The sequence below is a fragment of the Jaculus jaculus genome, chromosome 8 (assembly GCF_020740685.1).
Source record: "Jaculus jaculus isolate mJacJac1 chromosome 8, mJacJac1.mat.Y.cur, whole genome shotgun sequence".
NCBI lineage: Eukaryota > Metazoa > Chordata > Mammalia > Rodentia > Dipodidae > Jaculus > Jaculus jaculus.
Window position 1 is genome coordinate 3,596,248 of NC_059109.1, and position 23,211 is coordinate 3,619,458.

The following is a 23,211-nucleotide window of genomic DNA, read 5'->3' on the forward strand; positions in this document are numbered from 1 at the left end:
CCCTGCCTTAGCCTGCAGTGGGTGGGCCCTCCTGGGAGGGTTATTTACTCCTGAGGCCCAGGTCCCAAGATGGCTTTATGGTGCCATCTGGAAGATGTGGCATGGGCGGGCCTGACTGGCATGAAGCCAGGGTGGAGAAGGGGACCCTGTGACACAGCAAGGAGCTGTCCCCCAGCTGTTGCCTGCCCCTCACCAAGGGAAGGTGGGGCCTCAGGTGACGTGAATCCAGAAGGCTAACAGTTACTCTGGGGGCCAGTGACTGATCCCAGGCTACACTTGACCAGGTGTAAGTGACACTGGAGTCCATGTCCTTTCTGCACTGCCATACTGGAGCCAGGCCCAGGGCAAGGCTGGGGCAGAGGACCTGGCCCAGTCACCTCAAAACCCAAACAAACCCTCAACCTCCCTGGGACTCAGTTTCCAGTACTGTAAAGTGAGAATGATCTTTCTGTGTTGTGTTGACGGGAGGAAAGTTTTGAGGATAAAAGGATGGTAGTGTGGGGGTGAGTTTTATCCTGGGGTGCTATGGTGATTCCCCACGGTGACCAATCACACTGCCACAGAACAAAATCCTTCCCTGATGCCCAAGTCTTCAGCTGCTGAAGGACTCCTTGGGCTGCCACTAGGAATTTGTGGTTTTTTTAATTAATTAATTAATTTTTTAATTAATTAATTTGACAGTAACAGACAGAGCGAGAAAGAGGCAGGTAGAGAGAGAGAGAGAGAGAGAATGGGTGCGCCAGGGACTCCAGCCTCTGCAAACTCCTTGTGCATCTGGCTAACGTGGGTCTTGGAGAATTGAGCCTCGAACCGGGTTCCTTAGGCTTCACAGGCAAGCGCTTAACCACTAAGCCATCTCTCCAGCCCAGGAATTTGTGTTTATATTATTATTATTTTGTTGTTTTTTGAGGTAGAGTCTCACTAGTCCAGGCTGACCTGGAATTCACTATGTAGTCTCAGGGTGGCTTCGAACTCACAGCGGCCCTCCTACCTCTGCCAAGTGCTGAGATTAAAGGTGTGTGCCACCATGCCTGGCTTGGAACTTGAACTAAAAAAATATATATATATATATATGTGTGTGTGTGTGTGTGTGTGTGTGTGTGTGTGTGTGTGTGTGTGTGTATATACACCTACACACACACACACACATATATATATGTAGTTTATGAATTTGAGAGAGACAGGTGGAGAGTGAGAGAAAATGGGCACATCAGGGGTTTCAGTCACTGCAAAGAAACTACAGATGTGCCACCTTGTGCATCTGGCTTATGTAGGTCCTGGAGAATTGAACCTAGTCCTTTGGATTTATAGGCAAATGCCTTAACCACTAAGCCATCTCTCCAGGCTTACTTTATTTAAAAAGATTGTTTTTAGCTGGGCATGGTGGTGCTCACCCTTAATCTCAGCACTCGGGAGGCTGAAGCACGCAGATCTCAGGCCAGCCTGAGACTACATAGTAAATTCCAGGTTAGCCAGGGCTAGAGCAAGACCCTACCTCAAAAAAACAAACAAAAATTGTTTATTTATTTCCAAGCAGAGAGACAGAGACACACAGAGAGTATGGTATGGGTGCACCAAGGCCTCTAGCCACTGAAAATGAACTCCAGATGCATGCAGCACTTTGTACATTTGGCTTTACGTGGGTCCTTGGGAATCAAACCAGGGTTGTTAGACTTTGCAGGCAAGTGACTTAACCACTGAGGTATCTCTCCAGCCTATTTATTTATTTATTTGAGGTAGGGTCTCGCTCTAGCCCAGGCTGACCAGGCATTCACTGTGCAGTCTCAGGGTGGCCTGAGACTCATGGTGACCCTCCTACCTCTGCCTTCCAAGTGGGATTGAAGACGTGCACCACTACACCCAGCCACAAGTGAGTTCTTAAAAGCCAAGATACAGGTCTGGAGAGATGGCTTAATAGTTAGGGCGCATGCCTGCAAAGCCAAAGGACCCAAATTTGATTCCCCAGTACCCACATAAAAGCCGATCACAAGGTGGCATGTGCCTAGAGTTCATTAGCAGTGGCTAGAGGCCCTGGTGTGCCCATTCTCTCTCAAAAAAAAAATTGTGTGTTTGTGTGTGTGTGTATAAAGACCAGAGCACAGGGCATATGGGGGGAGGAATGTGCTAGCTGCCTCCCCCAATTCTGCTTTCTATTTCTTTCTTACAGGGGAACCAAGATCTTCTTGGATACAGTATGCAGCCTTTAAAAAAATTTGTTTTGAAGCCGGGCGTGGTGGCACATGCCTTTAATCCCAGCACTCGGGAGGCAGAGGTAGGAGGATCACTGAGAGTTCAAGGCCACCCTGAGACTCCATGGCAAATTCCAGGTCAGCCTGAGCCAGAGTGAGACCCTACCTCGAAAAAGAAAAAAAAAAAAAATTTTGTTTTGAGAGAGAGAATGGGTGCATCAGGGCTTCTTGCCACTCTGCAAACAAACTCCAGATGCATGCACCACTTAGTGCATCTGGCTTTGCAAAGGTGCTGGGGAGTTGAACCCAGACCATCAGGCTTTGCAAGCAAGTGCCTTTAACCACTGAGCCACTTCTCCAGCCCCTATGCAGCCTTTTCTTTCAAAATTAACAACTTCCATGATTATAAAAAATATACCATGATAATACCCTCCCCCCCACTTTCCCCACTTGAAACTTCACCCTCCATCATATCCCCTCCTCCTCTCAATCAATCTCTCTTTTATTTTGATGTCATGATCTTTCCTCCTCTTAGGATGGTCTTGTGTAGGTAGTGTCAGGCACTGTGAGGTCATGGATATCCGGGCCATTTGTGTCTGGGGCTATGCAGCCTTCTTTACAGACTGAAAGGAAAAGGTTGTGGCCAGCATAACGAAGGGGACTTGACTTATATAGGTGGACTTAAGCTTTGTGGTGTGGCCAGGGATGTAGCTGGGTTGCATGCAGGGAGGTCTGGGTTTGATCTCCAACACTGCATAGACCAGGTGGGTGGGCACACATCTTTACACCCAGCAGGAGAATCAGAAGTTCAAGGTTATCCTCAGCTACATAGCAAATTCAAGGCCGTGAGATAGTCTCATTCCCCCTGGTGCATCTTGCTTATGTGAGTCCTGGGGAGTAGAACCTGGGTTCTTTGGCTTTGAAGGCAAGCACCTTAACTGCTGAGCCATCTGTCCAGCCCAGGTTTTTAAAAATACTTCTTTTTTTTTTTTTTTCTCGATGTGGGGCCTCACTCTAGCTCAGATTGACCTGGAATTCACTCTGCATTCTCAGGGTGGCCTCAAACTCATGGCGATCCTCCTACCTCTGCCTCCCAAGTGCTGGGATTAAAGGCGTGCACCACCATGCCCGGCTAAAACTTTTATTTATTTGCAGGCAGAGAGACAGAATGGAAACATCAGGACCTCCTGTCACTACAAATAAACCCCAGATGTGTGCATTACTTTGTGCATCTGGCTTTATGTGGGTACCGGGGAACTGAACCCAGGCCATCAGGCTTTGCAAGGAAACACCTTTAACTGCTGAGGTATCTCTCCAGAACCCCTGCTTCCTTTTTTTTTTTTTTAAAGAATATTTTTTGTTCATTTTTGTTTATTCATTTGAGAGTTAACAGGCAGAGAGAGAAAGAAGCAGATAGAGAATGGGCGCGCCAGGGCCTCCAGCCACTGAAACGAACTCCAGACGCGTGCGCCCCCTTGTGCATCTGGCTAACGTGGGTCCTGGGGAATCGAGCCTCGAACTGGGGTCCTTAGGCTTCATAGGCAAGTGCTTAATGGCTAAGCCATCTCTCCAGCCCTCCCTGCTTTTTTTTTTTTTTTTTTTGAGAGAGGGAAGGAGAGAGAGAGAGAGAGAATAAGGGTGCACCCGGACCACGAGCCACTGCAAACGAATCCCAGACGTGTGCACTGCCAGGTCCTGACCTGTGTGGCGGCGTCAGCAGAGGAAAGAGCACTGCAAAGCTGAGCAAGCAGCTTCCTGCATCTTGCCACATGTAAGTTAAACATAAATCACAAAGAAAATGAGCACTTGCTTCAGAAGGCTGTTCTCTAGGAGTGAACAGAATTCAAATATGCCTGGCTTAGGAGACCCAACGATTATGAAGCGGACATGGTTGTGTGCATGGGTGTGGGATTTTTATTTATTTTTGAGGTAGGTAGGGTCTTGCTCCAGCCCAGGCTGACCTGGAATTCACTCTTTAGTCCCAAGCTGCCAAACTCATAGCGATCCTCCTACCTCTGCTTCCCAAGGGCTGGGATTAAAGGTGTGTGCCACCACTCCTGGCTATTTATTTTTGAGGTAGCTAAGGATGGCCTTGAACTTTTGATCTTTTTGCCTCTAGCTCTTGAAAGCCTGCATTGCAGACATGTGCCAGCCACCACACCTAGTCCTTACTGCATTTGGATCGTTAATACAGGTGTGTGCTGTTATGAGATTCTTACCAGCCTTGCTGTTTGTGTGAAAACCAAGGGGTTAAGTGTGCCCTCTACTCCTGAAAGAACATGATACAGGACCACACAGGTGTGATCATGAGTGATCATCTAAGTACGTGATCACTCAAAACCTGAACCTTGAGCCAAGGCCTTGGGACTGGGCAGGTCTCACTGAGTTACACAAGGCCTTGCCAACCCGCTGCCCCTTATCCAGGGGCCCTTCCCACAGCAGCAATTTCTCAAAGATGCAAATCCCCTCCTCTCCATGTAAGCCAGTCCTGACAGCCAAGGCTGCCTCTCCTCGGGATCCCACCACTGCCACCGATGACCCACCCTCAAATCCCCACAGCAGGCCTGCAGCTGGCATGTAGATCTGAGTCAGCTGGAATTGGTTCCCGTTTCCCAATCAACCACCAGTGCTCTCTTCTCTGGGTAGTGAGGCTGGCGGTTTGGCTCTTCTGGCTGGCTCAGGTGTCATGGAGGGAGTCTGGGCTGGAGCCCACAGTGACTGGCACTTTGGGGAAGGTAGAAACCTCTTGTGTTGCCAGGCATGATGGTGCACACCTTTAATCCCAGCACTCGGAAGGCATTGGTAGGAGGACTGCTGTGAGTTCGAGGCCAGCCTGGGACTAGAGTGAGACCCTACCTAGAAAAACAAAAACAACAAACTCTTGTGTTCAGGAGCATTCTGGTGGTGGGCCCCTCGCACAGCTGTGGAGGCCAGGCTCCGCAGACTCTCCCGTATGGCATATCGTGGGCTCCACTCACAGGAAGGCCCCTTAGCCTACAGGAGTCCCAGCAGGCGCTCTCCTTCCCGTCTGCTAGGTCCTGTCTCCCTACCAGGGACATGTGTCTCCGCCCCTGGTTGACCCACTTCCCTCCCAACCACTCAACTTCGCAATAACTGCATTAAAACCACCAGGTCTTGGCAGGTGCCCCAGCCCCAAGCCTTCAGCAGTGGGAGAAAGCTGGTGAGGAGAGTGACATGGGGAGCCCGGGGGTAGTGCCCACCTGGCCCTGGCCCCTAGCCCTGGGCCTGGCTCTGATTTGGTTCCTTGTGGGCACCTGGTTGCAGGCGTGTTACCACTGCACTCCACCCTCGGAAGTGGTAAGCCACCCTGGCCAAACCTGCTCCCGAGACAGAGGTTTCTGGACTGTCACCCTCAACCACAGGTACATTTGGGTCCCCCAGCTCTCTTCAGGAGGCAACGTCTGCCTCAAGAAATCAGGCCATGGGGCTGGAGAGATGACTTAGCCGTTAAGATGCTTGCCTGTGAAGTCTAAGGACCTAGGTTCGATTTCCAGAACCCACATAAACCAGACGCACAAGGTGGCGGGCGTGTGCATCGGGAGTTCGGCTGCAGTGGCTGGAGGCCCTGGCGTGCCCATTCTCTATCTGGCGCACATGCTCTCTAAAACAAATCAGACCAAGCCCACAGAGGAAGGTTCCCTCCCATGTCTCCTACACATTACTTCAGGCAGCACACACACATGCTGGGGCTACTGAATGAGCTGCTGGGTACCGGCCACTCTCCTGAAGGCGTTCAGACCTCAGAGGCCCTTTCCAGGGTGCTCGTGCCCACACCCCCTATCATTCAACAAGAAATACTAAGAAGAGCCGGTGTAGGGTGCAGTGTACGCCTTTAACCCCAGCACTTGAGAGGCAGAGGCAGAGGAGGATTGCCCTGAGTTTGAGGCCATCCTGAGCTAGAGTGAGACCCTACCTCGAAAAACCAAAAACAGAAACAGAAATACCAGGAAGACAAGGTTTTGCTGGAAATAAACAATGTGCCCTGAGGAGGGCTCTGAGCAAGGTTTTGGAACTCTACCTTCCAAATGACCCATATGCCAATTTCCTCTCCTGAGGGACCCAGGCCTCATGACAGCAAATGGCCTGTCACAGGCCAGGTACATGGCGCCAGTCATCTTATTTTTTTCTGAATCTCACTCTATCCCAGGCTGACCTGGAACTCACTCTGTAGTCCCAGATCAAACTCAAAGAGATCCTCTTACCTCTGCCTCCCCAGTGTATTTTTATTGATTTGAGAGAGGGAGGAAGAAAATGGGTGTGCCAAGGCTTCTTCCCACCATAAACGAACTCCAAATGCATGCACCACATTGTGCATCTGGTTTTATATGGGTACTGGGGAATCGAACCCCACTGGCAGGCTTTGCAAGCAAGTACCTTTAATCACTGAGCCATGTCTTTGGCCCAATGCTAATCATTTCTAGGATAAATTTATTCTTAGGACACCTCTGGAGTAGGAACTGTCCTTTCACAGGTCAGACATGGAGGCTTTGAGCTTCGCCACCTCACCCCTCACTCTGTAGCCACTCAGCTGACAAGCAGCAAGAGCCTAGATGCCCAATCACGTTGCTTGCTTGCTGAGAGCAGAGACAGTACCTGCTTTGTGAGGGGCACGGTTGCAGGCGGGGCCTCTCTAGAGCAGCATCCACCTTTCCAGAGGTGGGTCATGTGGTGCCCCCTGCTGGCTTCAAGCACATTCTGCACTAGCAGAGATGGATGTCCTCCCAGAACCCTAGGGACTGAGCCCCAACCCTGGCTCTCCTCTGATACGGTGGGAGTGGGATTGCTGGCTGTCACCCACACCAATCAGTAACAGCCCAAAGGGTCAGGGATCTTGATTAACCACCAGGACTTCGAGCTGCAGGTGAGAGGAGGGGGGAAAACAAAAATTAGCCCCATGGGCTTTTTAGGACACAGGTCAGACACAGTGCCCTCATCTGCTGGACTGCCACACACTGTCCTTGAAGGACAAGACCCCTGGAATTAAGCTACAACCTCTTGAGACTTTGGCCCCATTCCTCTACCTTTGCTGCAGGCTCCTAGGCGATGGCACCAGAGGCTGGGCAGCATCAACTCTCCTCCCCTAACCTGCGGAGAGGCAGGGAGAGCAAGTGGGAGAGCTGGGGCACAATGTCTGGAGACGAAGGAGGAGCTGTCGGGACAGGAAAGGAGCTAGCTGCGACCATCGGCTTCGAGTTTTGCAGGGAGCTGGGGCAGAGGCTGGGCTGTGAGGGAGCTTGGGACAGTCAAGGGCCACTGTTGACTCCTGTAATAACCTCAGGCCCGTTCTGAGACACTAAACTCAACTCCCATCAACCTGCTGGCCTAGCATCTCCCCAGGAGGCCTGGTAGGCATCCAACACAGTAGGTTCAAAGTGCATTCATTCCTAATCCATCTCAGGCCTGCTCACTTAGAGTAGTATCTCATCCAGCTAGCAGAGTTTTAAAATTCACTGGGGGAGGGAGGAACAGAAGGAGAAAGAATGGGAGCACCAGGGCCTCTACAGCCACCGCAAATGTGTATGCCCCTCATACAACTGGCTTACCTGGGTCTTGGACTTTGTGGCAAGTACCTTAACTACTAAACCATTTCTCCAGCTCCATCTAGTAGATTCACAGGCTCCCAGCCTCAGGGGTTCCTCTTTCTTCTCACTGGATACACACTTTTCTTGGGGGGGGGGGGTTTCAAGGTAGGGGCTCACTCTAGCCCAGGCTGACCTGGAATTCACTATGTAGTCTCAGGGTGGCCTCGAACTCACAGCCATCCTCCTACCTCTGCCTCCTAAATGCTGGGATTAAAAGTGTGTGCCACCATGACCGGTGATTGACTGAGACAAACCTAACAGACTGGCCTTTTATATTTAATTTATTTATTGGTTTTCCGAGGTATGGTCTCACTGTAGCTCGGGCTGACCTGGAATTCACTATGTAGTCTCAGGGTGGCATTGAACTCATGGAGATCCTCCTATCTCTGCCTCCCAAGTGCTGGGATTAAAGGCATGCACTACCAAGCCCTGCCCTTTTAAATTTTTTTTTTTTTTTAGAGCCACAGAAGGAGGCAGATAGATAAAGAATGGGCATGCCAGGGCCTCTGGCAACTGCAAAGGACCTCCAGACGTGTGCGCCCCTTGTGCATCTGGCTAATGTGGGTCCTGGGGAATCAAGGCTCGAACAGGGGTCCTTAGGCTTGACAGGCAAGCGCTTAACCGCTAAGCCATCTCTCCAGCCCCCCTTTTAAATTTTAAATGAGATATTGAAAGAAAGAGAATTGGTGCACCAGGGCCTCCAGCCACTGCAGTTGAACTCCAGACATATGTGTGTGTGTGTGTGTGTGTGTGTATGCGCCCCCTTATGTGCATGTGTGATCTTGTGTGCTTGTGTAACCGTGTGTGGCTTACATGAGACCTGGAGAATCAAACATGACTCTCAGGAAAGCACCTTAACCGTTAAGCAATCTCACCCAAAATCTCTCTTTTATTGGAGAGAGCTAGAAAGAGGTAGAGACAGAACGGGTGGTCCAGGGCCTCTAGCCATTGCAAACGAATTCCAGATCCATGTGCCACTTTGTACACCTGTCTTATGTGGGTCCCGGGGAATTGAACCTGGATCCTTAGACTTTGCAGTCAAGCAACTTAACCACTCAGCCATCTCTCCAGCCCTGTTTTGTTTTGAGACAGGGTATCGTCTAGCCCAGGCTCTCCTGATTCTTGACCCCACCTCCCGAGTACCAGGATTACAGGTGAGAGCTGTCACTGCTGGCTTTGACTCGCCTCTCTCGCCTCCACCACCGCTACCCACATACTCAACATGGACGGTACCTACTGTCTGCGGTGGGCCGGCAACATCCACCCACTCGTTCCTACAGGAGCTTGAGAGAAACACAATCTTGCCCCTCCAACACTTGTTAAACCAGACCCTGCAGCTTCTTTGTTTTGGTTTGGCTTTTCGAGGTAGGGTTTCATACTAGCTCAGGCTGACCTGGAATTCACTATGTAGTCTCAGGCGGTCTCAAGCTCACAGCGATCCTCCTGACTCTGCCTCCCGAGTGCTGGGATTAAAGGCGTGTGCCACCACACCTGGCTCAGACCCAACATCTTTTTAAATTTTTTGAGAGAGAAAGAGTGCACCAGAGCCTTCAGCCTCTGCAAACTCCAGACGCATCTGACTTATGTGGGTCCTTGGGAATTGAACCTGAGCCCTTTTGCTTTGCAGGCAAGTGCCTTAACTACTAACCCATCTCTCCAACCCTCAGAACCTTCATCTTAGTGTATCCACACTCATTAAGAATTGCACCAGCTCTGGGCTGGAGAGATGGGTTAGCATTTAAGCACTTGCCTGTGAAGCCTAAGGATCCCGGTTCGAGGCTCAATTCCCCAGGACCCAGATGCACAAGGGGGCGCACGTGTCTGGAGTCCCTTTGCAGTGGCTGGAGGCCCTGACACGCCCAGTCTCTTGCTCCCTTTCTCTATTGCTCTCAAATTAAAAAAAAAAAAAAGAAGAATTGAGCTAGCTCACAGCATCTGAGACTAAGCACTACAGAGGCAGGAAAACTATTTGGTCCTACTTTCTTTCTTTTTTTTTTTTTAATTTTTATTAACATTTTCCATGATTATAAAATATATCCCATGGTAATTCCCTCCCTCCCCACCCCCACACTTTCCCATTTGAAATTCCATTCTCCATCATATTACCTCCCCATTACAATCATTGTAATTACATATATACAATATCAACCTATTCTACTTTCTTTTTTTGAGATAGGGCTTCACTCTAGCCAAGGCAGACCGAGAACTTGCTGTAGCCCCAGGCTGGTGGTCCTCCATCAGCCTCCTGCTGGGATTAAAGGTGTATGCCACCACGTGCCTACCTTGGGCTCATGTGGTCCTGGATTCCATATTTTATTTGAGAAAGGGGGAAGGGGGCAGACAGAGAGAATGGGCACACCAGGGCCTCTAGCCACTACAAATGAACTCCAGATGCATGTAGCACCTTGTGCAGCTGGCTTATATGGGTCCTGAAGAATCGAACCTGGGTTCTTTGGCTTTGCAGGAAAGCGCTTTAATCACTAAGCCATCTCTCCAGCCCAGTCTAGATTTCTAAACCAGTATATCTCATCTTGGACACACGTCAGTGGGCCAGAAAGCACCCTTGACAGCCCACCCCCAGGCCCACACACTGTCCTTTCATGAGGCAGCTTGGTCCCCCCTTCCTATTTCTGGTCTCAGGGCGGCCCTGAGTGCTCTGTACTCTCTTGGTCAGGGCTGGACTCTAGTGGAGTGTGGAAAACCGGTCACAGGAGCCAGGTGAGGGAGGGGCCTTCTCAGGAACAGGGTGGGAGGCCCAGGTATAACCCGAGCTGGGCAGGGAGGTGGCTGGAGAACACCTGTTTGTTCTCTCAGGAGGGCTGGGTCCCCACCACTGCAACTACCCCCCATCCTCGACTCAGCTGAGTGCCCCTCCCTGTCACCCAGCCCTCGTGGGAATGGTCCGGGCCAGCAGCTACCACTGCACTTGCTCCTCTCCCCCAGGGCCCACTGACTTGACAGGTCACAGCCCCAAAGACAAACAGATTTTGCCAAGCAAATAACTGTAGAAGTAGGGGTGTTGGGGAAGACTTGGGGGTGGGTCCGAGTTGCTGGAAACCCCAGGTGGGACAGGGTGGAGTCCCTCCCCTGCAGAGAACAAACAGCTGTGGTACCTGGAAGGAAGTAGGGTGCAGGCTCCTTCCCTGTCAGAGGGGAGGGCGCTGGCCGGGGTCTCTCTGGGTGCTTCCTTCATGAGTCTTGCTTTCCTTTCACCAAGTCTGTGGCCAGAGGTTCCCTGAGCTGACTGTGGGGATGTGGCCAGGCACACCCCTCCCTGCACCCTGGACACTGCCTGCTCCCAACTGTCAGGACACACTGCTGTGGTGATGTGACTGGCTCTTCAGTTAGCACCTGGAAGGCTGCGGGCCCAGCCCACCACGTCCAGAGCTAAGGGATTCTCTTCCAAGTGCTGGGATTACAAGCACAGTCAAGAGTTGAGTCCTGAGCAAGGAAGAGCCCTACAGAGAGGAAGGCTGGAAGCATACACCAATTTGCCTCCACAGAAATCACTGACGCCATCAAGACCGACCCCCATGTAACTCTCCTGCAAGGTCACAGGCCGTCTCTCATGGGCACATTCGGAGCACCATTTGCCAATGGCCTGCAGTGTGGTCTTGACTTGAACTCTCGGGTTTCTATGGCAGCCCACAACAATCATGTCCATGAGGAGTACGCTGCAAGCACCCAGGGACCTATATCCAACCACTGTGGGAAGCTCTTCAGAGTGAAGTGAGGTGCAAGGTGACGAAAAGCCCTCCCCAGGCCCTCGTCTGCTTTGCCAAGAGAAGACACGGCGCTGCCCTCCTCCACGCCACGTCAGTCCTCACTGTGACGCACTGGACACACCAGCAGACAACGCCTTGCTGGCCCATCAACATGATCTTTCTTGGCTGGCACTTCTGTGCTGGGACAGAGTGGTGACCAACAGAGGTATGGCACCCTGATGGCACACAGGACATTTGGAGGCCGTTTCTTTACCTTTTAGGCCATTGGGCAACAGAATGCCAGATGGTCCAGGGCTGACTTCCTGTTGGGGGAAGGGGTGAATCTGAAATGTCCCTTACAAGTTCCCGTTGTGAAGAGCTTGTTCCCCAGCTGAGGGTGTCATCTGAGGAGGCAGGGGTGGGATGTGGCTCTCACTGGGGGAGGCCTTTAGTTATAGCCCTGGCCCTCGTTCTATTCCTTGTCCCATTAGGATGGCCCGACACCCCCTGCACCCATCGGCCCAAACACATTCCTTCGCTGTTTGTCAGTACTGTGGTCACAGCAATGTACAGCGACATTTCCCAAAGACACTCTGCACTCTCAGTTCTCCCACCTGCAAAAGGGAAGACCGACCAAGAAACAAGAATATGTATGGCAGAGAACGCTTGTGAGGCCACACAGGTGATATGAGGCTTGAGGGCTCAATAAAACACACGTGCACACACACATGAAAATCATTCTTTTGTGTGTGTTAATTTAATCATACAAATATTCATTTACACAGTAAGGAAAACCTCCTCATCTTCATCTCCTCTTAGGCACCATGAGGCCCCACCAGACACCCACCATGGTCCAGGTGGGAGGGGCAGCAGATTGCCCCCACATTCACCCAGGGAAACGAGGGAAACAGATCGGGGACACAGCACTGGTCTGCGCTTCTGAGCCCTGGCAGCCCTACCTTCCTCTCTCACTCGCAACTTTGGGGTCTTCACACTCACGTCCACTGGCTGTCTCGGTGAGGGTGAGGGTCTCTCCAGGCTGAAAGCCCCTTTGGTGGGCTTCCGGTTAGTCATTCCTTACTGGGGCAAGAAGGCTGTTTCTTGTAGAAAAATGCCCCAAATTCAACTGTCCCCATGGCAAAAAAAGAAAAGGCATGCATACGTGCACACACACCTACACACACACACACACACACACACACACACACACACACACACACACGCCTCACTCCACACACACGGACAGGACAGGGTCTCCCCATGCCTGCCCACTTCCAGCTCCCCAACAGAGCTCAGGCTCTATCACCTGAAGTTTGGTGCCTGTCTTGCCTCTTGGGTGCCAGAGCCACTGGTACTCCTGGGGCCAAGGGGTACTTCCGCCACCCCACTAGGCAGGGGAGAGAGGACTCTAACAATTCTCAGAGCCACGCAGGGCGGGTGCGTGAGCAGAAGAGCGCAGTCCTCTGGTCTGGGAAGCCGCAAGCCATGCGCCTGCTTGGGTCTTCTGCAAGGAGCTCACCACTCCAATGATGTGCCCACCCTGCTTGTTCTTGGAGAGGAAGCCAGTGTGCCACGGGCATCTAACTTGCCAGGTAAGGTTGCCCACAAGTGTGTGTGTGTGTGTGTGTTGAGGGGTCAGGATGACAAGCAGAACCAGGTTCACTGACCTCCTGATGAACGAGCCCCTGCTGGGAAACTGAAAAAGGGCACCTAGTGGGGAGGACAGATGGAGAAGGCCAGCAAGCAGAAGGAACTGCTGGGCACACATGCACTCCAGGGTGGCAGTATACTAGGAGAATGGCACCAAGGGCAGCAGCAATCTGAGCCACAGGGCCCTTAGACAAAAAGTCCTCTGAGCCCCAGGGTGTGAGTACCCATCAGAGACCGCCCTTGGCTCTGAGAGGGAACAGGGAAGAGGGGCTCCCGTGAAGCCTGTCTAACTCCAGACCCAGTGGCACAGCCTGTCACGGCTAGTCCCATTTGCTCTTTATTCTGGGAAGTGGAGAGGTGAGGGGATTTCATTCAAGCTTGTCTCCCACAATCAAGGGTTTAAAATCAACAGTCTCAGAAGAGGATGAGGAGGAAGAAACACCACACGATTTTTGGAACTCAGACACCCAACAAGAGGCAGGCAGACCCTGACCCACACCCAGGCTACAGGACCTCTTGCAGCCACTCATGCCCTGGTCTCCCTGCTTTGCTCACACTGCCCCAAGCAGAGCAGATGGGGGCTGTGGGAGCAGGCAGGAGACCATGCACACCCCAGCTCTCAAGCCAACTGTGACTCAGGGAAGGAGGGATTGAGAGGAGAGAGGGACTTTGCATATTCTTGTATCTTTGGCAGACAGCTGTTCTAGCCTGGTTCAAGCTTCCCATGGAGACATCCACATTTCAACCCGCTTGGAGTCCATGGGATACCAGTGGGCACCTGCCCAGGGAGCCAAGAGCTGAAGCTCCTCTGGGCTACAACTTGCTCGCCCCCACACTGAGCACCCCACTGGGGGAGGTCTTTCCCCTCCATCTGAATGTGGCCTCCCAAGTCAAGCAGTCAGATGGCCCCACCCTACGATAAATCTCCCACCTGGGGCTGTATTTTCTTTTCTTAATAAGCTCAGCCTCTGCTGACAGGCTGCGGGAACACCACCAAGAGCAAGTGGAGGGGACACAAGGAGGGGAGCTGCGTGACGAGAGAGAGAGGCCTGGGACGTGCTTGCAGTGAGCTGTGCTCCCCTGTGTGTGCACGTGGAGCCCAGCCCACAGAAACTGTTCCCAGCACAAGTGGGAGCCACTGCACACACAGTCCAAGAGCATGCAGGCGTGACGGCCGTCCCTCTGCCAAGAACACAGGAGAAAGAGATCCCAACTGCTATAATGTGCGCAGGACACCTCTTGGCCTCACAAACTGCCACGTCACCCAAGATCTGTCCTCAAAGGCTTCCTCTGCTAGCCACACAGGGAAGGTTGGTCTTCAGAGAAGTTCTGATGCAAAGAAGCCAGAGCTGACAAGTACAAAGGACAGAGGTGTAAATCAACACAAGATTAGAGAGGAGAGAAGGAAGGGTACAACGCACTGGCAGGTGCCATTAAAAACAAATGGGACCAGACGCTGGAGTCACATGGTACCGCCACGTGCTTCAGCAGCACTGACCCACAGTCTCCAAACGTGCCACACCAGCCTTCAACCTGAATCGTCTCCAGAGCAAGCACTACTCTATAGAGTATGTTATCCCTTATTAAAAAAATAAAAGCGGGGACAGAGGAGAGAAAATTAACATGTGCTCAAAACTACAACCTCTCTGTAGGCAAAATAATTTTTGTTTAAAAAGATGGCTTATTTTCCCCAATTTTAAACTTCTTTCCCTTCCCGAGTGACCTAATAACTTGTTAGGCTGACGAAAGAATGGAAACTCAAGGTGGCTGCGTGGATTTCTTCTCGGTAGCCTCAACACCACTCCTGCGACTCCGCACTCACACACGCACACTGAGGTGACTCAAAACTAGTCTGCTCTGCTGCTGCTGCTGCTGCTGGGCGGGGGTCCGAGCCAGGGGTCCGGGCGATGTGGTTTGCAATGCAGAGGACCCCGTGCCCTCCCCCATAGTCAAGCCTTCTGTCGCCTGTTAATGTTTCTTCTTGCGGACACCCGTTTAAGACTGGCCGAAGGGGTACGGCCCACGGAGCCCCTGGAAGAGAGGTGAAGACAGTCAGTGAGGAAGACACAGCGTCAGCTTGAAAAGCAAACCATGCGCCGCGAGCTACGAGCTACGGCTCGCAGCACAGACAGGCTGTCGCCCTGACACACAGAACCTCAGCAGGCCAAAGAGCGGGACATGGTGTGCCGTTGGGTTTCCCACCAGCCTCAGAGAGGGAAGACTCAGAAAGGCTGCCTTTCTCTTTTAAGACTTTAATCTTATTAAGATTTACTTTCTTTTAAAGAAGATACTGCTGTTTTGCATCCAGTAGTTCATCCTCCCTCCAGCAAGATTTCAAAGCTCTCCCATGTCCTTGACTACAGGTTTTTATACCTCTCCACTGAGCATGTTCACACATACTTCCTGCCACTGCTGGCTCAGGCATGTACAACAAAAATGTGGCAGAAACAGTGTCTACCAGCACCTTGACAGTGAGCACGGCACTGGAACCTGGCCCTCCACTGTCTTCTGCCCCCAGAGGAGGAGGACAGAGCAGCGCCGCCTGAGGGAAGCTGCTTTATGGCAGAGACAGAGGCCGTTTAAGGCCGTGTCTGCCGAGCAGCAGAGCAAGAACTCAAATCAAGTCTCTGTTGTCTTTGCTCCCTCCCTTGCCATGTGGTAAGATTTATTCCAAATTCCCAAAGGCACTCCTCCCACTTTTTAAAAAATTTTAATTAATGATGAGGGAGGGAGAGAGAGAATGGGTATGCCAGGGACTCTAGCCACTGCAAACGAACTGCAGACGTGTGCACCACCTTGTGCATCTGGCTTACATGGGTTCTGGAGAACTGAACCTGAGTTCTTAGACTTTGCAGACAAGCACCTTGACTGCTAAGTCATCCCTCCAGCCCCCCCGCTTTTTTTTTGGGAGGCTAGGGTCTTGATCTAGCCCAGGCTAACCTCAAATTCACTATGTAGTCTCAGGGTAGCTTTCAACTCTTGGTGGTCTTCCTACCTCAGCCTTCCAAGTGCTGGGATTAAAGGCATGTACCACCACGTTCAGTCCTTTAATTTTGTTTTAAGATAGAATTTCACTATAGCCCAGACTGGACCAGAATTCTTGAGCCCCCTGTCTCAGCCTCCCAGGTGCTGGGAAAACAGACATGTGTCATCAAACCTGGCTCCAGAGGTACTTTTCACAATCCTTGGCACAGGTGAAAAGGCTTCCTTCTATCTTGCTTTTCCCTTACACTAACAATGAGACATTAGGGCTAGAGAGATGGCTTAGTGGTTAAGGCACATGCCTGCAAAGCCTAAGGACCCAGGTTCAATTCTCCAGGTCCCATGTCAGCCAGATGCATATGATGGTACATATGTGTCTGGAGTTCATTTGCAGTGGTCAGAGGCCCTGGCGTGCCCATTCTCACACTTTCTCTCTTTCCCCCACCCCTCTCTGTCATAAATAAATAAATAAAAATCTTAAAAAAAAAAAAAAGAATGAGACATTAAGCTAGGCATGGTGGTGTACATCTTTAATTCCAGCACTTGGGAGGCAGAGGTAGGAGGATCATTGAGAGTTTGGGGCCACCCTGAGACTACATAGTAAATTCAGCCTGGGCTGCAGTGAGACCCTACCTCAAAAAAAAAAAAAAAAAAAAAAGAGAGAGAGAGACAGAAAGACAGAGACAGAGACATATCAGGGCTGGGGAGATGGTTAAGATGTTTGCCTGCAAAGCTTAAGGACCCAGGTTCAATTCCCCAATGCCCATGTAAGCCAGATGCACAAGGTGGCACATGCATCTGTCATTCGTTTGCAGTGGCAAGACTCAGTCCTGGCATACTCATTCTATAAATAAAGATAAATAAAATAAAGGAAAAAAGAAAAGAATGAGACACCAAGACAAGCCACACCAGAAGCCAGCCCATGACACACTGAAGCACACAGCATGCAGTGTTCCTGCTGTCCTCTTCTTCCCTTGGGAGGACCACGCAATGAAGATCTGAAAGGCCAAAGTATCAGGGTCCTACGCTGGGGTCTACAGTCCCCACATGCAGGGTGGCAGGTGTCACAGATGGGCCAGAAATCAGTCAATATGACATTGGCTGCACAGGAAGGCTGGGGAAGAGTCCAAGAACAGCTTGTCCGGGGCGTCCTGTGGCAAGAACCCAAGAGGAAAGGGCTTTTCCTTCCAGTGGGACGGAGATACATGAAAAAGACAAGGCCCATCCACATTTCAGGTTCTGCTGGAGCTCTACAACCCAGTGTAACAGGTTTTGTTGGCTGGCCCCAACTCCAGCCTCAAAGCAGAGCTGGCAACACAACGTCCACTCTCCTCTGGGGCTAGCAAATCAGCTCCCATCTGTAGGACAGCAGACGCCAGGCGCTGATGTGCGCCAGACTTACCTTCTAGAACAGCTGAGATACTGCTCACAGGGAAAACTGATCAAGGGACAGATACACGGTGCTGCCTGAGAGCTCTGAACTCAAGGCCCTGTCACTCAAGGATCCACAGGAAGACCAATGTCCATACCAGCAAGAAAAGCATTTCTCCACTGACTCCAGGGCTCCTAGCCAGTCCCCGGGCCCTTCCAATTTAACTCAGAGAAGGGCCCTGGGCACGAGGCCTAAGTGCAAATTGGCCAGAGAGGAGGAAAGTCCTCAGAGCGGAGCTCCACGCTGCCTAGCCAACATAGGACACAGACACCAGTAGGAGGAAGGATATTAGCAACTAATTTTCCAATTTTGATAAGGTTTACTTATTTTTATTTATTTATTTATTTGGTTTTTCAAGGTAGGGTCTCGCTCTAGCCCAGGCTGACCTGGAATTCCACTATGTAGTCTCAGGGTGGCCTCAAACTCCTACTTCTGCCTCCTGAGTGTTGGGATTAAAGGCGTGTGCCACCACATCCTGCTTAGATAAGGTTTATTTATGTCTGTATGGGTGTGCCAGGGTCTTTTGCTGCTACAAACACACAGTTGCCTGACATGGATGGCAGGGGAATTGAACCCAGACCAGAAGGCTTACAAGCAAGCACCTTTAACCACTGAGCCATATCCCCAGCCTCCATAATGTTATTTTAAAGAGAACACTTATAGATGCATGTTCACTCCAACCCATTTCTGTATTCTTATGTAAATGTTATCTTTGAGAGAGAGTGACAGAGACTCCATAGTGAATTCCAGGTCAGCCTGGGCTAGAGCGAGACCCTACCTTGAAAACAAATCAAAAACCAAAAACAAGAGAAAAACTGCCACCAAGAAACAAATATTAACTGTATGCTAACATACTTAAAAAAAAAAACAAAACACTAGGGGGCTGGGGAGATGGCTCAGCAGTTAAGACGTTTGCCTGTGAAGCCTAATGACCAGAGTTCAATTCCCCAGTAAAGCCAGATGTACAGTGGCACATGCATCTGGAGTTCATTTACAGTGGCTGGAGGCCCTGGCACACCCATTTTCTCTCTATCACTTTCAAGTAAATAAATAAACCATTAAAAGCCAACAACTATGCCGGGCATGCTGGCGCATGCCTTTAATCCCAGCACTCGGGAGGCAGAGGTAGGAGGATCTCCATGAGTTCGAGGCTGCTCTGAGACTCCATAGTGAATTCCAGGTCAGCCTGGGCTAGAGTGAGACCTGACCTTGAAAAACCAAAAAAAACTGGAGAAAAAAAAAAAAACCAAAAAAACCAAAAACCAAAAAACCCAACAACTAGGAATTAGTTTGTTCCAGTCAGAATTTTTTTTTTTTTAAATTTACTCCCCAACTTTCAAACTTTCACAGTACAGGACAGTGTATCAACAGCAGGTGCCCTGTGCAAGGGTAAAATGAACGAATGAACTATGGATTACACAATACCGGTGAGTCAGCTCTTCTGTCTTGGTCTACGGGGTGGGGGCGGGGGTTGGTGAGGACAAAATTCCGTGGAAACAAGATGTCTCAGCAAGAGCTAGTGGGATTAACTTTCTCTACATGAAAACCTGTTTAGATAAACCACCACAACACGGAAACTTTCACACACCTGTCTTTATTTTGCTTTTATTTATGACGTGGTTTAAATAGGTAGAAAGGCTCTCACAGGCTAGTAAACAGGAGCATCTGCGGCACAGCTGCAGTACCGCGCTCCCGTGTGCTGACGGCGGGACCGGAAAGCACGAAGGGCCCTTTCCCTGCCCGCGCGCCTCGTGGCCCGCTGGTGCACACGGACTGCGGGCACAGAGGAGCGAGGGTTGCCAGTGAGCTCTGTTTGGATCTTAATTACAAACGTGGCCTGAACAGATCCGCTTGTGACTCCACCACTTGGAAGTGGAGGGCGGCCTGCTGGAGACGCGCAGAGGACGACCAGTGCTGCCCTCAAGCCGGGCCTCGGCACAGGGCCTGCTGCGGGGGGTCGCGCCACTGTGCAGGCCACGTGCGTGTGAAAGTCCCCAAAATTCAAAGACAGATTTGATGTACTGCCCAAGGATGCACATAAGAAGCAGGAAAACCTACTCTTAGGCATGAGGATGGAGGGCGGGTTGGTTTACAGCAACAGCCTCAAGTCAGCTACAAATGTGTTCAGTATCTTTGAAACCATGGGTGTTTTTGTTTCTGGAGGTAGGGTCTCACTCTAGCCCAGGCTGACCTGGAATTCACTATGGAGTCTCAGGGTGGCCTCAAACTCACAGCAATCCTCCTACCTCTGCCTCCCAAGTACTGGGATTAAAGGCATGTGCCACCACGCCCAGCTAAATCACCTTTTACACTTACCTTTGTAACAGTGTTTCTGTTACTTGTAACTACTTCTGAAGTCCATCCCTCCATCCTCTCCCACTAGCCCCACATTTCTACCTGTCCTTGCTCGTTGTGAGCAAAGGCTCCCATCCTCCACCTTCCGCTGCTCTAATAAGAACAACAATGCCATGAAGAGCTGGGCGTGGTGATGCACAACTTCCACCCTAGCACTCAAAGCTGAGGTACGAGGATGGCTGTGAGTTCAAGGCCAGCCTGGGCCAGAGCGAGACCCTGCCTTGAAGGAAGAAAACCAAAGCAAATAAATAAGCAAAAAACTGCCATGAAGAATTAAATTTACGCCTAAATGATTGAGACACTGAAGCTCTACAAGGAGATGCAGGGCCCTCTCTGAGCCTGACTTGCTCTCAGGTTAAGACTTCAGAAAAACATTTCTATGTGTTATTTGGATATCCACTCAAAAGACCACACATAATGGCAAACGTGCTGGAACGCAGTGGCCAAAATTCTCTTGTGGCTGTCTCCTAGGGTAAGCAGAGTCATGAGAAGGAAGGAGATCACAGCTCCTCAAGGGAGGACACTCGCAAGCAAGTCACCCGTGGAGAGACTCACTGGTTGCTAGCCATGCGGCCGTGGGTGGTTCTGGGGAGGCTGCTAGCCTCACTTCTCACTCTACAGCTCCTATGCCCACTGTCAGCTACCCTTTCTATGAGACACCACCGCCTCCTCACAGTGGTTGTCCCAGACAATCACACAGGTTTAATCTTGTCATTCCCATACACAAACAGCCCACGAGCCCCGTGTTCCCTTTCACAGCATGGGTTCTCCAAGAGCTTTATTGGAGATCGGCATCCCTGAGATGGACACCTCCCTCACCACTACGCAGCCAGCAGGCCCAGCTGCCTCTGGGCCTTCTGCTGGGCTCTCCTCTCAATTCACCTAAATCCGCTGCCCATCAGATGCCACTTCACTCCAAATCAAACCATTCTGCCCAACACCTGTGAGCACTTAAAGTCAACAAGGACTCAGCATCCACTCTCTATCCCAGTACTTGGGAGGCTGAGACAGAAGTCAGGCTAGCATGAGCTATATAATACAAGACCCTATCTCAAAATATAAACGCAGGGCTGGAGAGACGGCTCAGTGGCTAAAGCACTTGCTTGCAAAGCCCAAGGACCCAGGCTCAATTCTCCAGGACCCACGTAAGCCAGATGCACAAGGTGGTGCATGCATTTGGAGTTCATTTGCAGTGGCTAGGGGCCATGGCATGTCCATTCTCTCTCTGCTTGTAAATGAATGAATGAATGAATGAATGAATAAGGCAGGAGAGATGGCTCAGCAGTTAAGGCTAAGGTTAGGCCTGCGAAGCCTAAGGACCCAGGTTCAACTCCCCAGGATCCATGTAAACCAGATGCACAAGGTGGCACATGTGTCTGGAGTTTGTTTGCAGTGGTTAGAGGTCCTGGCAGGCCCATTCCCCCCCACCCCCCCCGCCATCTGCCTCTTTCTCTCACTCTCTCTCAAATAAATAAATAAAAATAAACACAAAATCCACCTCAAAAGCTACACTCTCTGCACTCTCTTTACTGGCTCTCAGCACCCCCCCCTGTGGCTAGTCACACCCATGATTGGCTCCATTCTTGGGATAAGGGATTAGCACAGGCTGGGCACTCAGGAGTCTCAGAACTGACTGACAGCAAGGCCACCTCTGTGTGGAGCAGACAGCTGTCACTGGCCCTTAGGTTTTTCAGGGCAGCAAAAAGCCCAAGTGCCTCAAGGAAGCAGGGAAATGGCCACAACTCTGGAAAGGATTCAGTCTTAAGCTGCATTCTAAGGAAGCCTATTTCTTCTACCTGAGATGCAACAAACATGTTTACCAGCCCTGTTAGGGTGTACTGTAGTACAGTTAACCGAGAACAAGCACTCTGAACACTTGGTATCTGTATCCAAAGACTTTTCACCACTGCTACTTAGTGCTGGAGGGAGGAAGAGCCTCACCCTAACTCAGGATGACCTAGATCTCACTGGAGCCTAGGCCGGCCTTGATCTTACAGAGACCTCACCCACGTTCCTACCTCAGTCTCCTGGAGTGCTGGGATTAAGGGTGTGAGCCACCATGCCTGCCCTAAATTCTCACAGTCGAGCTTACAGCAATCCTCCTGCCTCGGCCTCCCAAGTGCTGGTGTGCACCACCATGCTTGGCTTGGAATGACATTTTTATCTGTTTGAATCTACTTCAAGAATTTTCATTAAAAATTAAAATGCTGAAAAGCCCAGTGTGGTGGCACAAGCCTTTAACCCCAGCACTTGGGAGGCAAAAGGTAGGAGGACTGCCATGAATTTGAAGCCACTCTGTGACTACCTAGTGGATTCCAGGACAGCCTCGGCTAGAGTGACACACTACCTCAAAAAAAAAAACAAAAAACAAAAAACAAAAAAAAAAAAAAAACGGAAAGTGAAATGAAAGAAATTAAAATGTTGAATTTACAGTGTAGAAGAATGAGTGCTTACAATCAAAACGAAATGTGTCAATAATCCTGAAGACCAATTTTGTTTCTGCTGCAGGTCTGCCCCACATCAGAAGAGTCTAAAACAATGCCCAGAGCCCCCCAGAAATAAAATGGCGCTGAACACCTCTAAAGCTGTTGAGGTTTTAAAAGGGAGAATTCCTGGACAGACACTTCTCATTCTCAGTACGACAGCAATGTTACAAACAACAAAAGGCACTTCTAAGATCTGTAGCGTTTGCTCACTTTATTTTTAAACTGCACACGTGGCCCATGCCAACGCAAACACCAGCAGAGCAGGGCGGGCTTTACCGGCTCCTCTGGGTCGCCAGAAGACAGGCTGGTTGGCCGAGCATCAAGCCCAGTCCCCTGGCGAGCCTCTTTTGGGACAGAGTGTGCTGAGCTCCCGGGCACGGGGCGGGCGGCCTCTGCGCTGCTTCCTCCTCGGTCACAAATCCGTCTGCAGCTCTGCAGGTGAGCGAGGTCGCTACAACCTGACACAAGTGCACAGACTACCTGCGGAAAACGGCCAGCCTGTTTTTCTTGCCAGTATACTTCATCACCATGTGATCTAGAACATTAGCCTCAAATTGGGTTCCAGCCCATGGTCTACCTTCAGTCAGTCTCCTGTGCAGCTATTTATAACTACTGTATTACTCTGTGTAACTGGGAGTGTCACCAATATCATGAGCTAAGGAAAAAGGCCAGGTGTAGCTGGGTGTGGTGGCGCACGCCTTTAATCCCAGCACTCGGGAGGCAGAGGTAGGAGGATGGCTGTGAGTTGGAGGCCACCCTGAGACTACATAGTGAATTCCAGGTCAGCCTGAGCTAGAGTGAGACCCTACC

General features: G+C 50.8%; 1 protein-coding gene across 2 annotated transcripts in view; it reads right to left on the reverse strand.

Moving 5' to 3' along the window:
* Positions 1-12,234: 12,234 nt before the first annotated feature.
* Ilrun (inflammation and lipid regulator with UBA-like and NBR1-like domains) overlaps positions 12,235-23,211 on the reverse strand; it is a 77,950-nt gene continuing 66,973 nt past the window's right edge. For both annotated transcript variants that reach the window (XM_045156248.1, XM_045156247.1), the window contains exon 5: positions 12,235-15,177. In XM_045156248.1, coding sequence (XP_045012183.1) covers positions 15,142-15,177 — 36 coding nt within the window. In that variant the 3' untranslated portion in view covers positions 12,235-15,141. The remainder of the gene's footprint in view (positions 15,178-23,211) is intronic.